The following is a 12,266-nucleotide window of genomic DNA, read 5'->3' as shown; positions in this document are numbered from 1 at the left end:
TTCACATCCAGTCACTCCCTTTCTTCTCAGAAATCATGTCTCTTCTTTCGTCCTGTTTAGTCTTAAATGACCTCCTCAAACTATTAGTTTTTCTTAAGGCCATTTACTTTCCCCATGCTTCGAACACTTAAATAAAAATCTGTATCAGCCTCTGCCCTTACAGTCAAAATTTTCCCCATAATTGAGGACATCCAGGTCCCACAAAAACAACGCAGAAGAATTAACACATTCATACTAAAGCAACAACACAGACTGGCTTTTCTTATTCACAGACCAAAGTAAATGTTTTTTCTCAGTCTTCACACTCTTGAGCACAGACCATTGAAATTATCCTGATTCGCAATGAAATTCCTCCTCCCTGAGCACTTACCAATTGTTGTATCTTCTCCTCTCATTCATAGGTCTTTTTCCATGGAAATCCACATATTATTCTTTCAGACTCCTTGGGCACTCATGACTTGCAAGCCCTCTGTCCATTCCTTCATACTCCTCTTGTATTTCAGCACGTTTTTCTTCTGCTGTATCAACAGAGTTCTTGGCCTTTGCCCTTCCTGTAACCTCCACAACCCTCTTTCCCAGCACCATCTGGGCTGACTCTTCATAAAGCTTGAAGCAAGAGATCTTTCCTCATCCTTTGGTGGCAAACATCTTACGTAATGGAGAACTGTGTCTGGACAGTGGCAGTCAGAGTAGTTGCTGCTTCAAACATGATGATCCCTTTGCAATCACTAATATAATTGCACTGGCTCCTTTATTAATCCTGTCCCATTTCCTTCCACATTCATTGGACTTAGCATTTCCCTTTCTCCTTCCCTTCCCTTCCCTCCTCTTCTCTTCCTTGCCATCTTGCAGCCCACATTTCGAATATTGCCCTTACCCACACAAGCAGCAGAGGGCACAGACTAGATTAGCCTCTGAAAGGTCGTATCACTGAGAGGTCAGTGTTTTGTTTTATCACAGTAACTGTGTTGACTTCAACTAGTTTCTGGTGCTGCTGCTACTACAGACACTAGGTCTCTTATAGCTTAACTTAAAGACATGTTAAGTGCATTTCAGAACATGTTTTTTGGCTGATAAGAGAAATTCATCCCATAGAATTGGTTACTGAAATGCATATGAATTAAAGATAGAAGAATTGTGAATTAAGTGATGGTAATTCACAGTGACCCATGTTTTTACTGGCATCTGCAGAAGTGACTCGATGAATTACAGATGTCTTTTTCCTCTTACTGGGAAACTCCAATATTTTAAATAGCTGAACTAGCTACTGAAAAAAAAAAAACAATGGCTGTGTTTAAATGATATTTTAAAACTAGTACAGACTGTAAATGGACTATTTATAAACAGGATGCTTGTGTATGTTTAAATTGTCAAGTCCTCTAACGTGGGGGAAATGCCAGCATGGCATTCCTGTTAGTCATTCACGGGTTTTAAAAACTGTTAGCATTACTCAAAATATTTTTAAGTCTTAGGATACATTTATGTAAAAACATTGCTGATAACTGCCATTTACTAGGAAGGAAAATAGACTGCATTCTCTGAAAGGAAAAAAGAAAACAAGAATAAAACTCACCTGGTAAAGTGCTCACCTTGATCGTAGCTTCTTTGCCAAGGAATGGCAGAAGTGTTGTCTTCTTGAGGGCCACCACAGCAGTAACACAGAGAGGGAAGGTTAGCAGCCACCAGCAAAACTGGGCATAGATGTGGTGCTCAGGACCCTCTCAGTAATGCAGGTGGTAGGAGCCCCATCAGCCTCCTGCCAGCCCTCACTGCTGCCCACCCCCTTGGCCTCACAAGTCCCATCTGGTGTTACTCAGCAGCACCCTGCAGCTCTTACGCTTTTCAGCTGTGGTGAACTTCTACTCACTCAGCTATTTAGCGACATTTCACTTTTGTCATCATTACTTTTCTTGATAATCTGATGCCTTCCTTTCTCTTTTCCCCCCTTCGGCTACTACCTGTAGTTCAGGAAAGCACCAGAACACATTATAGTTTATCATCATTTGGGACTTCATCTGAAGATCAGCCTCACCTCATTAGTACTTGTTCAGTGTTAGGTTCACCTTATCTTTGACCAACAATATTTGTTCAACAAACAAAAGGGGGTTTAATGACATCAAAATCTGCCCAAGTGAGAGGAGATAGTCAAGGGCAAATGGTCATGGTTTTTAATGTCATGTGTGTTTTAATCTGCCTCAGTATGTGAATATGCTTGAAAATATTGTCTTCGAGAAATGGAAGATCTTCTCTACTGAAGTGGACGTGAAGTTTTGAGCAATACCTCAAGGCTTCTGGTATTTTAATCCTCAGCCATAGAATTATACTTTTCCCACATGTTCTGGTAAACAACATGGCAATATCTTCTAAAGAAAAATGATCTGTTTCTTTGCAGTTATACAAGTATTTAAAAATAGAGATTCAGTCGGAACCCAGAACTCCTGTCTCATCCTTTGGCAGGATCTACTTTTAGGCAATTTGTTTCACAGTCACTCCAAATTTATTTTGTTTTAATGTAGGCAGATGGTAAATAATGTGACGTTTCCATTGCACACTTGTGAAACAAACAGCTCTTGCTTCTGGGGCTGGGTAAGAGCAGGGGTTAATATACACCTGGGAGGGAAAGGGACAATATTATTTTCAAAAGTATCTGTCATTAATGCTTCCTTTGAGGGGGGCAGAGTTTTAGACCACAGACATAACTCCCTCTCTCAAGATCAGACATGTTGCAGTGTACAACCAGATATACAATGTCTTTCACGTTGACATCAAGACATTCCAACTTTCCATCATTATTAACACTGTAAAGCCCTGGTCAGGGTATCTGGCACATGTGTTGCCTCCTTCCTCCAGGCATCATGCATATTACTCCTGCAAGAAGTAGCTCATGATAAAAGGAAGTGGATCTTTGAGCGTCACAACAGTTCTAAGAAATACCAGTAACTCAGTGGAGTAAATCCACTAGTTCAGTAGCTACACAACTAGCTGGGCTACATTTTTCCCATTCAGGAATACCAACTCATATTAGTTCAGTATTTTGTTAATTGAAGCCATTGATTATGTTTCATTTAAAAATGTGTTTATTTAAAAATATGGTAAGTTTTATAGAAACTTTCTGTGCGATTATTAAGCATTTCTGAAGTGCTGTTTATCTGGCTCAAGTGGAAAAAAATTCATTTCCTAGGAAATATTTCTTCTGGACTCCAATTATTATTTCATTGTGTACTTTGGGGTTATTTTAATGGATTTTAGATGTGAGGAAGCTAAGAGGAGACGATCATAGATTTGAAATTCCCAGAAAAAATGTTGCAAACATCTTGGTTGCCTATACACAGAGTCAGTGCCTCTTGTAAATGAATAAATACAAGGATAATGTAAATGCTCTTTGGGGCTTCAGAGCTGCCTCATTACTAGAACACAGTCGTGTTTGTCAGCCTCAGTAAGAATTTCTGTGGTGCTTACAGTATTTTGAAAATCCTCAAGTTTAGGAATTGTTATTTCCAGTGGAGCTTATTCCCAGCTGCTGTGAGAGACGAAAGATTATATTCCAGTGTTATAATGAACAAGCAAGTTCTTTTAAATCCAAATGGCTCTTCAAATACCTGATTTGTCTGTCTAATTCCTAGAAGTACTTCAGTGTCTAAAAGAAGGCAGGTAAAACTGTCCCCTTTGTCCATAGAGGAGACAAAGTGTTCAGTGTGGGCTGATGGATTGTAAAAGGTTTTGTTATCCCCACTATATCACTTCCACCTCAGGAGGGACCCATACAATGCAGATGAGTTTTATGCTCACAAGTCTGTTCCCTGTGCTATCCTTACAGACAATAAAATTCTTCCACCTGGTGAATATTTGCAGAAGCAGGTCTCACAGAACTTCAGTATCCTCACTTCAACTACGCAAGCTGGGTGACTTGCACCAAGAGGCAACAGCCTACAGCAGAATACCCACCTGAAGAGGTGGGAGTCAGCCTCCCTAGCCAAAATAGCCCTCACTCCCCACAACAGAGCTCCCTGTTTAGTCCTGTTGCTAGAGACTGTATAGCAGTGAGGGAAGTTTAAGGTGTTTCTCTGACCATTAGCACTTAAGGTTCCCTGTGGCTACAAGAGTCCTGCAATCTCTTGACTGTTGAACCTGTTCAGTCTTGTTCTGTTTACCTGCAATAGAGATGGAAGCTCAGAAGCCAAAGAGATACAGGAAGGGACACTTCTGAAGTACAAAAACACCCCCATAAAACTAACCACTTCCTTTGTTATGCAAAACCCAGGAGGATCCCTCATCGATGACTCCTTCTCTCTTCCCAGAAATAAGAATGTCCAGTGCCATCATGTTACTGTGTTATGCTTTTATTCCCCCCCAAACAAACACCAATGTGCCAAAAGCTGCAGATACCTGAATTCAGTATTAGTTTTATTTGTCTGAATTAAATAATTGCTGAAGACTGTTAACCTGCCCCATTTAGAATGGAAATGGATCTGCACATTTTTGTTTGCCTCTGAGATCCTGCTTTCCTTGTGGAAATTATCTTCTGCATCAACTGCAATGCAGCCACACTGCTTTTCAAGAACATGGATCAGCAATAGCAAGGCCTTATTTAAGATTTTTCATTAATCCATAAGGATCCAGCCTTCCCTAGCAGAAATTCAACAAACAGCTTGGAAGCTGAAGTTTTAGTTTGCATTTCCATGTTCCAGTTCAGGTGATGAACACGGTACGAGCCACAAAAGCACATGAGAAGCTCTTCAGAATCGCAGTTCTCCTGCTCTCCTGATTTGTGTCCTGCACTTGGGTGCTTTTTTTTTTTTCTGATATAACATGTATCATTTCTACAGATCTTGTCTGACCTCTGTTAAAAGCAATCAAGCACAGAGAAGCCCTGGCACTCTACCCAGATGTGGAATAATGACTTTGGTGCTGTATCAATAGCTGACGTATGTTTTATTTTACAGGTCATGGACTGTGCAATGCCTCTGATTGGTGAGCATCAGACTGAAGACAGGCAACATATAACTGATCTAGTTGTAAGCAAAATGAACCAAATGTTGTCCAAAACTCCTATTCCATCTCCTCAGAGACCCACTGCCACTCAGCAGCCTCAGGTAGGAAACTTTGGGATTTAAAATAGACCACCTTATTCTATAACTTTAACCTTAAAACTTTCCTCAGAGAATTTGTCTGGAAAACTGTGCAGGCATATCCTGAACTACAAGGATTCAGGAACTTACCAGTATGTTTTATAGGTTTGTCATACTTAGTGAGATTACCTCCTGATACAACTAAGTAGTGCAAGCATTGGTGTGGTCCTGCCAGTACAATGGTAACTGTGGATTCAGTGGATTACCAGGCTTTCTATTGTTTCCTTTCCGTTACATCTGTATGGAATATCAGAAATAATCAGAAGCATTATGATAGACAAACATTGCCCTGAGGATGCCAGGAAGAACACTAAGACAATAGTTCCTGTTGTTCTTGTGAGAAATAAATTACATGATGATCTTTTTCTATGTGCTGCAGTTCATGAAAATACCTTTCAAAATCTGTGAAATTCCTGAAAGGTGTTTAGTGCACTAGAAAACTCATGTCAAATGTTGTTGCAATGAATGCATCTCACTTACTTTATCTTACGTAGCCTGGTAGTTCAAGTGTGGAGATGCAGAATTCTGCCCTGGCCTTGCTAACCTTTCAGACTTTGGAAATCATCTTTGTGTTTCCATTTCCATGCTTACAAAATGTGAATTTTATTTTATTGATCCTTTAAATAACTTCTGAATCGTGTTATTTTTGTAAAAGTCAAAGTTTTTGGTAAAAGTTTTGCCTCTAAATTGGAGAGATACAGATTGATGGGTGGACTATTAAATGGATGTCTCTCTTTCAAGGTCTATTCTAATCCAAACCATTCTACAGTTCCCTGATTCTTTGAAAAGGGCTAAATAAATGCTAAATAGCATCTTTCATGCCTTCCTAGCTAGGCAGCAGGTCTGACCAAGAGCAGCACTATCAGCTACAACTTTCATGGACTTCTTTTAACATACTGAAGGAATAAAGCATGGTGATACAACCTGACAACTATTAAGGACTGTATTGCTGCTCTGTACCAGCACAGTTCCATGGTAATAATCAGTTAAGCAACAGCATAAGCCAAACTGTAATACAGGAATTACCAGGCCTAAATCAAGAATCTATTTTTACTCTCAGAAGGCTCCACACCAGGTAAACAATTTGAAAACAATTTTGTGGCATACCTCAGACAGACTAGTTCTTGAGGCAGAATGACTAATTTGTTCTTCAAATATATCATCATGCTTTAAGTTATAAAAATACACCATCCCACATAAAAAAGTGGTGTGGCTTCTATTTATATTACAGCCACTTGAAACTAAGCACAAAACTGTTTCAACCATGGAACCACATACAATGGAGAAGTTTCCATCCAACATGACTCAATTCCATTGTAAAGAGCACTGAAAAAGAAAGACAAGGGGGAAAAAATATGCCAAGATACAGTTTCTTTTAGGACTAGTAAATTAGCCATGTGTTAAAATGAGGCAAAGAGTGAAATTTGGAGTTGACCAGAGCACGTGTCAACATAAATCAAAATGTGCAACAGTAACAGACATTATTGCGACATGAATAGATTCACAGTCATCTGGAGAATATGGTATTTCACATTTTGGGGAAAAATGTAAGGTTCTGGGTAGGTATGCTTCCGTGGATTTTGAAGAAGACAAAGGATGTTTATGGTTACTGATGTCATCCAAAGAAACTGCTTATCTGTTGTATGTGAATAAAGTTTTACTCACTCCCAAAGACAAACTTCCTACGTAAGTCCAGAATTAAAACAGCCCTCAAAGAAGATTTTAAGAGACTTCCCACATTCCTCAGTCATTGCTGTCACATAATATTTGGGGACTAGCTAATGAACTTCTGTTAGATTGCTACTTAGTTTAGATTACTGAAGAATTCAGCCTTTGTAATGGCAACAGGATATTATTCAACATTAATCTTTCCTTTATCCCATCTGTAAATTACGGATTGCAGTTGACCAAATCCAGAATATTTGCAATGTTGGTTAGTTTTCCTCTCAGTTAATGAAACTCTGCTTCCTTAAAATTTGCCTTGTCGTATTAATCCACCAGTGTAGGACAGACAGAAGATCTGAATCTCTACAGAAGATAGTATTTGTAAATACCCATTAATCTTCCCAGATTGAATGGAAAATCATGGAACAGATCTGTGGTGTTTAAAACAGATACCTCCTCATGTGTAGTTAATTTTTAGCTAGGCTGTTTTCCTAAGAATAAAAATGGTCTGTTGAAAGAAGCTGTCCCTTTCATTTCTGAACAGTCTTCTCCTTTTCTAATCTGAGGATGATTTCCTAATCTTCAGCAGTACAGCGCATTCATTCGCGGGGCAGGGGGGATGCTGCATATTTCCGCAGGTCACATAAAATGCAAAACCAGTAAGTTTTCCCAAATCAACTCTGCACATATGTATGTGTGGTCATAGAAACCAAAGTAATAAGAATATCAAAGAGTAAAGCATGTGTTTTGCTACTTCTGCTTGTAAACGAACAGGTTACAGTGAATAGTGAGCTGTGGGTGTGCCATGGTTTGAAATCCCTCGTTATCTGTGTGGGGTTTTACAAATTATTTATAATCTCCCCACTCCTGTGGCATTGGGTGCATCACACATAACAGAATGCTTTGGTTTAGAAATGCCTGCAGTGGTCTGTACTATCCCAATTAGCTGTCCATCAGAAAACAAGTCAATGATTAGGAAAATAAGTCTTTGTTTAGAGCTGCACAGCCAAATCTTGATGGAAGTGATTGGCCTCCCAATATGCTCTGAAGGCCAACAAAGTGCTCTCTGTCAGAAAGCCAGGGGGAGCCAATTCCCAAGGCAGGGACCTCAAACAACTGACTGGCTTGTGCTGAAACCTCTGAGGTGCAGACCCTGTGATTCTTAAACACATCTGAGATGTCTTCTGTTCGGTGCTTACCTCAGAGAGTTTGTGTGCACTTTGGCAGCCATCGGTGCCTACAGACAAAATCCAAGTAGTTATTCTTCGCCACTTCTATTTTACGCCTGCCTTGAAGCTCTTTTACATCATAGTCCCTAGGAAGCAAATGGCTTTCTATATTAAACTGATTCTTGAGTTATTGTTGTGGCCTGAAGGAAAATTAGCCAGTAGTAAGATGCCTTCCTAAAAATACTGGCAGAGAATCTAAAACATTGTCCTCAGTACTCATAGGCAACCATGAAAAATATTGCTGGGACATCTGTACATCCCAAGGCACTGAACATGGTATCTTTCAGAGGCTGTTCTTAGCACTGGCATATTAAAGCCATTGTTACAAGTCATTTGTTAAATGCGGAAGGTTCACTGAAGAGGGAACGACCCTTTTCCCTGCAGTGGGGTTGGTTATTTGCCTCACAGCGACATCTTGTGACTCCTTCTCTCGTGCGATGATGACTTGGAGAGCTGCGTGTTGTAGAGTAGCACAGCCTAGTGCAGAAGCTGTATCATGGTGAACTTGGGTATACGTTTGACAACTAAGTGCTTCCTATTCAAAACCTGCTCACAATGCTGCTGCAATGTGCTTATTTCATTTATTTTCATTGGTTTAATATGGAACATAGTTGAATGTGCCGCCTTAATGTGTGTGTGGGGGTGTGTGTGTATATACACACACAATGTTTATCTATGCATATTTTGAAGAGAAAATGTTTATTTTATTCAAAGGGGTTTTTTTAACCTTTTTAGTTATTTTATGTTTGTGCAAATACAAGATAAGCAGGTTTTACCCTTTTAGATCCTAGTATAAATGTATAGGATTAAAAAAAGCAGAAGAAAACAAATATGTATGAACCCTGAGCTCACCACATCCCAGTAAAAGGCCACATTTGAGGTACAATTCATTCCAGAAAATTTTACAGTAGTCAAGTTAATTTATTATCAGTATAAAATGATAGCTGTTTTTTTCCCCACACACACCAAGACACCTACTCAGGGCAGAGTCTGTGTTCTTCATGTAAATGACAGAGATTGCAACAGAGGCTGAGACTCAGACTTGCCTGCTGGATGACAGATGTGCTTCAATGTAAAACTGCTTCATTACACAAACCTTGACTTATTTTGGGAGTTTGAGCCTGACATCCAGGTATTGTGATACACTAAAAACAAAGGTCATGCAGGGAAATAAATCCAAAGATTTTTTTTTATTGATGGTAATTAAAAACCAGTGGGACGCAATATACAGATATTGAGCAGAGATATTGCTAATAAATTGATCATGAAAGTTCAGATAACCTATCTGGAAACGCGTACTAAGATCCTGTACCAGTAGATGGAGTAAGGCATGTATTGCTCAATTCTGATGCTTATTTAGTCTCATCAGCAGAAGCGCCAGGTAAATACCTTGCTGGATATTTGCTACTGATAAATGTCTACATAAACACCTTTGGTGGTTAGCTGTGAATGTAGCCAGTAAATGAGGATGATTAAATCAAAACACTAAAATGCTTATTTTTCTTAGCTGCTTCTGTACCGATGTGCCAAGTGTACCTTACAGTCCCTTTTTGAAGGGATCTGATGATGTTTAGACTGTAAGAGAGAATTTACAAAGGGGCATATATTAAGGGTTTAAGTTTATTTGATAAAAATTTCTACTGACATCAACAGAAATTTGTCCAAATGAAATAAAAGCTTTCAGGTCGTGGCCTGATTTTTATTTATTTACTTATATCTGAATGGTGTATGTTGAATGCTCATCACTAGCAGTGTACCTGCAAGACCACGTGCTCCCTGCAGACAAGCCTTTGCTCAGCTTGGTAAGAGCAGGAGTTACTCACAGAAATACTCTTTAGAAGAGTCCCAAGGAAAAAGCCTCACAGGCAACCTGAGATCCATTTCAGGACAGGATGATTAGGATTACTTAGGTTGTCTGTGGTGCTATAGCCTTAATGCTAATGATTTTATATTGTATATATAGAAGGCAACAAAGAAAATGTAGCAATTATTTCTAGTTAACAGATACTTTTCCCTGTTTATTTTAGAAATAATAACAAAAGTCTTATTTTTTTGTCTTAATTCACACAACAAAATTAGGCTTTTGTTAACTTGTTTGTTACCTTCTGCCAGATGATCTTTTGATCATCGTGCAATGTGGGGATTGTATTGGCAGAAGCAGGCACTGCCTTGGAGAACTCTGGAACTCCATGGTGAGTACCCTCAAGAACAAAGAAAACATTTAATTTTTCAGCAGTCATGAGCCCACCACTACAGAGTAGCCTTTATAAGTCCTTAGCAGACTTCTATGAGAAATAGCTCTGTTGTTCCACTGGCATTTTTGGGAAGATTTCAAAAATGTCCTTATTCCACTACAGAGCAAGGCCCAGCCTTTTAACAATGAGCACAAGGAGAACAGTAATCCCACGTCACAGAAGAGCCAATAGCTGCTGTGCACTCAAATAGAAGAGGAAAGTCAAAGTTAGATCTCTTGGATTTGTCGTAGTGCTATAATTACTATCATACAGCATCCCTCTGATTTTTTATTTTATCTTATTTTTCGTCTTTTTTTACTCTCTGATTTTGTTTATTTAAGCTGGACCTAATAGAAATATCTTTTTTTTGGAGGCTTTTCCTCGGTCTCCTTTCCTTTCCCCACTGCAGTGGGTGTTTCCCATCTCCAATTTTTGTTATCATTCTCTGTCTCCACTTGACTTTTTTATTTGATTTCTCTGACCTTTAAATCATAACGTGTTAAGCAAAGCTATTTGGCATTACTCCATGTTTAACTTGCAAGGATTCTGTCCCTCTCCCCAGCAGTCATCGCCTCGGTTTATTTTGAGTAAGGACCACGCACTAAATATGTGTTAAATTTTTTTAAACAAGGATAAACACCAAGAGAAATTATGGAAAAATCCAAAATAAAGCAGTTCATTTTCAAATATTCTTGATTTGTCCATATTAGAAAAGAAGGAACCTCTCCCCCACACCCCACTTCAGGCACTCATCTCATGGTGGATCAGTGCTCCGTCTGGCTAGCTGCCAGCAGAGCAAGCTTGTCTTCAGCTGCTTATATATCATTCTTCAGTATCTCTCAGCTCCTAGGAGAGACTTGGGAAGCTTGTCAGAGTTCAGACCAACCACCAACACCTCCTCTGTGTGGCTGGGTGCTTGTGCTGCGCCAGGAGAAATGAGAAGCACATGCGATCACTGACAGAGAGGTGTTACGCTCTGTTCAAATACTGGAGCTCTGGATTTCGGTATTGTTGGGAAGAGCTCAGGTGTTTAGCTCAGTGCACTACCTCTCCTCCATGCCTCCTCCCACTCCACCCTTCTGTAATGGATGTTAAGATAAAATGTGGGCTATAAGACTGGATTTGAGTTACCCCCACTCTGAGTTTCCCAGACTCTCTTCTTTCAAAGCTTAAACTTGAGTTCTAAATGGATCCAGTAATGATGGATCTTTGTGGCTCAAAATGAACTTCTGCAGATCCCAGTCTCTGCTTGTTCATGGAAGGGTCACTTCCCATTTCATAGTTTAAAAAAAAAAACAAAACCCCAAAACATCTGCTTTTTTTTTTGGTTTGTTTTAAGGCTGAAGGAGATGATAGAGCACAGGATCAGCCAGAGTCAAAGTCCCCAAGTTCAAGGGTCAAAACCTTCCTTTGAACTTTGAAGAGCAACATAGGATTTTGACACTCTCAAGCCCCAAGGGTGCCTTCGCCTGTACACTGAGAAAGGTGTAAGGAAGTTGGTCTTTCCAGTAACTGGACAGTCTTAGAGACATGCTGTACACCTCCACTCGCCTGCCACTTCTTGCAGCTCTTTCTCTGGTACTTGCACACACAGAGGGTTGAGTCTCCGCCGCGTTAGCACACAGGGGGAGCTCTCTCCTATCACATAGGCCACATTCCTCCTTTGTCTACAGGGAGCAATTTTTTCACTGGCAAGAACTGCCTGAAAGCTGCTGTTGCAACTGCAGACTTTTAATGTTCCCTGTTCAGAAACAGAAGTTGAAATCTGGCTTAGTTAAGCAAGAGCTGCAATAAATAAGACTGCATCCTTGTCCATTGGAATTACTGATTGCCTCTAGAAGGAGGCCATCCAGCTTCAACAAGCAGTGCTACTTCTTAAGAAATGTTTTCCCTGACAAATTGGCATCCTGCTTTTTCTTTAGAAGCCTCATCTCATTGGGCAGTGAGTGGGATTAGTTTTGTTCAGCAGTATAACAGAAAACAGGGCTAGAATGGACAGTGAGAGGTCA

At 39.8% G+C, this 12,266-nt stretch overlaps 1 protein-coding gene across 1 annotated transcript in view; it reads left to right on the top strand.

Moving 5' to 3' along the window:
- SYN2 (synapsin II) overlaps nt 1-12,266 on the top strand; it is a gene marked incomplete at both ends in the record, with an annotated part of 173,562 nt that overhangs the window by 149,187 nt on the left and 12,109 nt on the right. Inside the window, one exon of the mRNA XM_084269425.1 lies at nt 4,944-5,093. Coding sequence (XP_084125551.1) covers nt 4,944-5,093 — 150 coding nt within the window. The remainder of the gene's footprint in view (nt 1-4,943; nt 5,094-12,266) is intronic.

This window comes from Gallinula chloropus (genome assembly GCF_964237585.1).
Source record: "Gallinula chloropus genome assembly, chromosome: 12".
In the NCBI taxonomy this organism is placed as follows: domain Eukaryota; kingdom Metazoa; phylum Chordata; class Aves; order Gruiformes; family Rallidae; genus Gallinula; species Gallinula chloropus.
The sequence above is the reverse complement of the archived record's forward strand: the minus strand, read 5'-3'. Positions and strand labels throughout refer to the sequence as shown.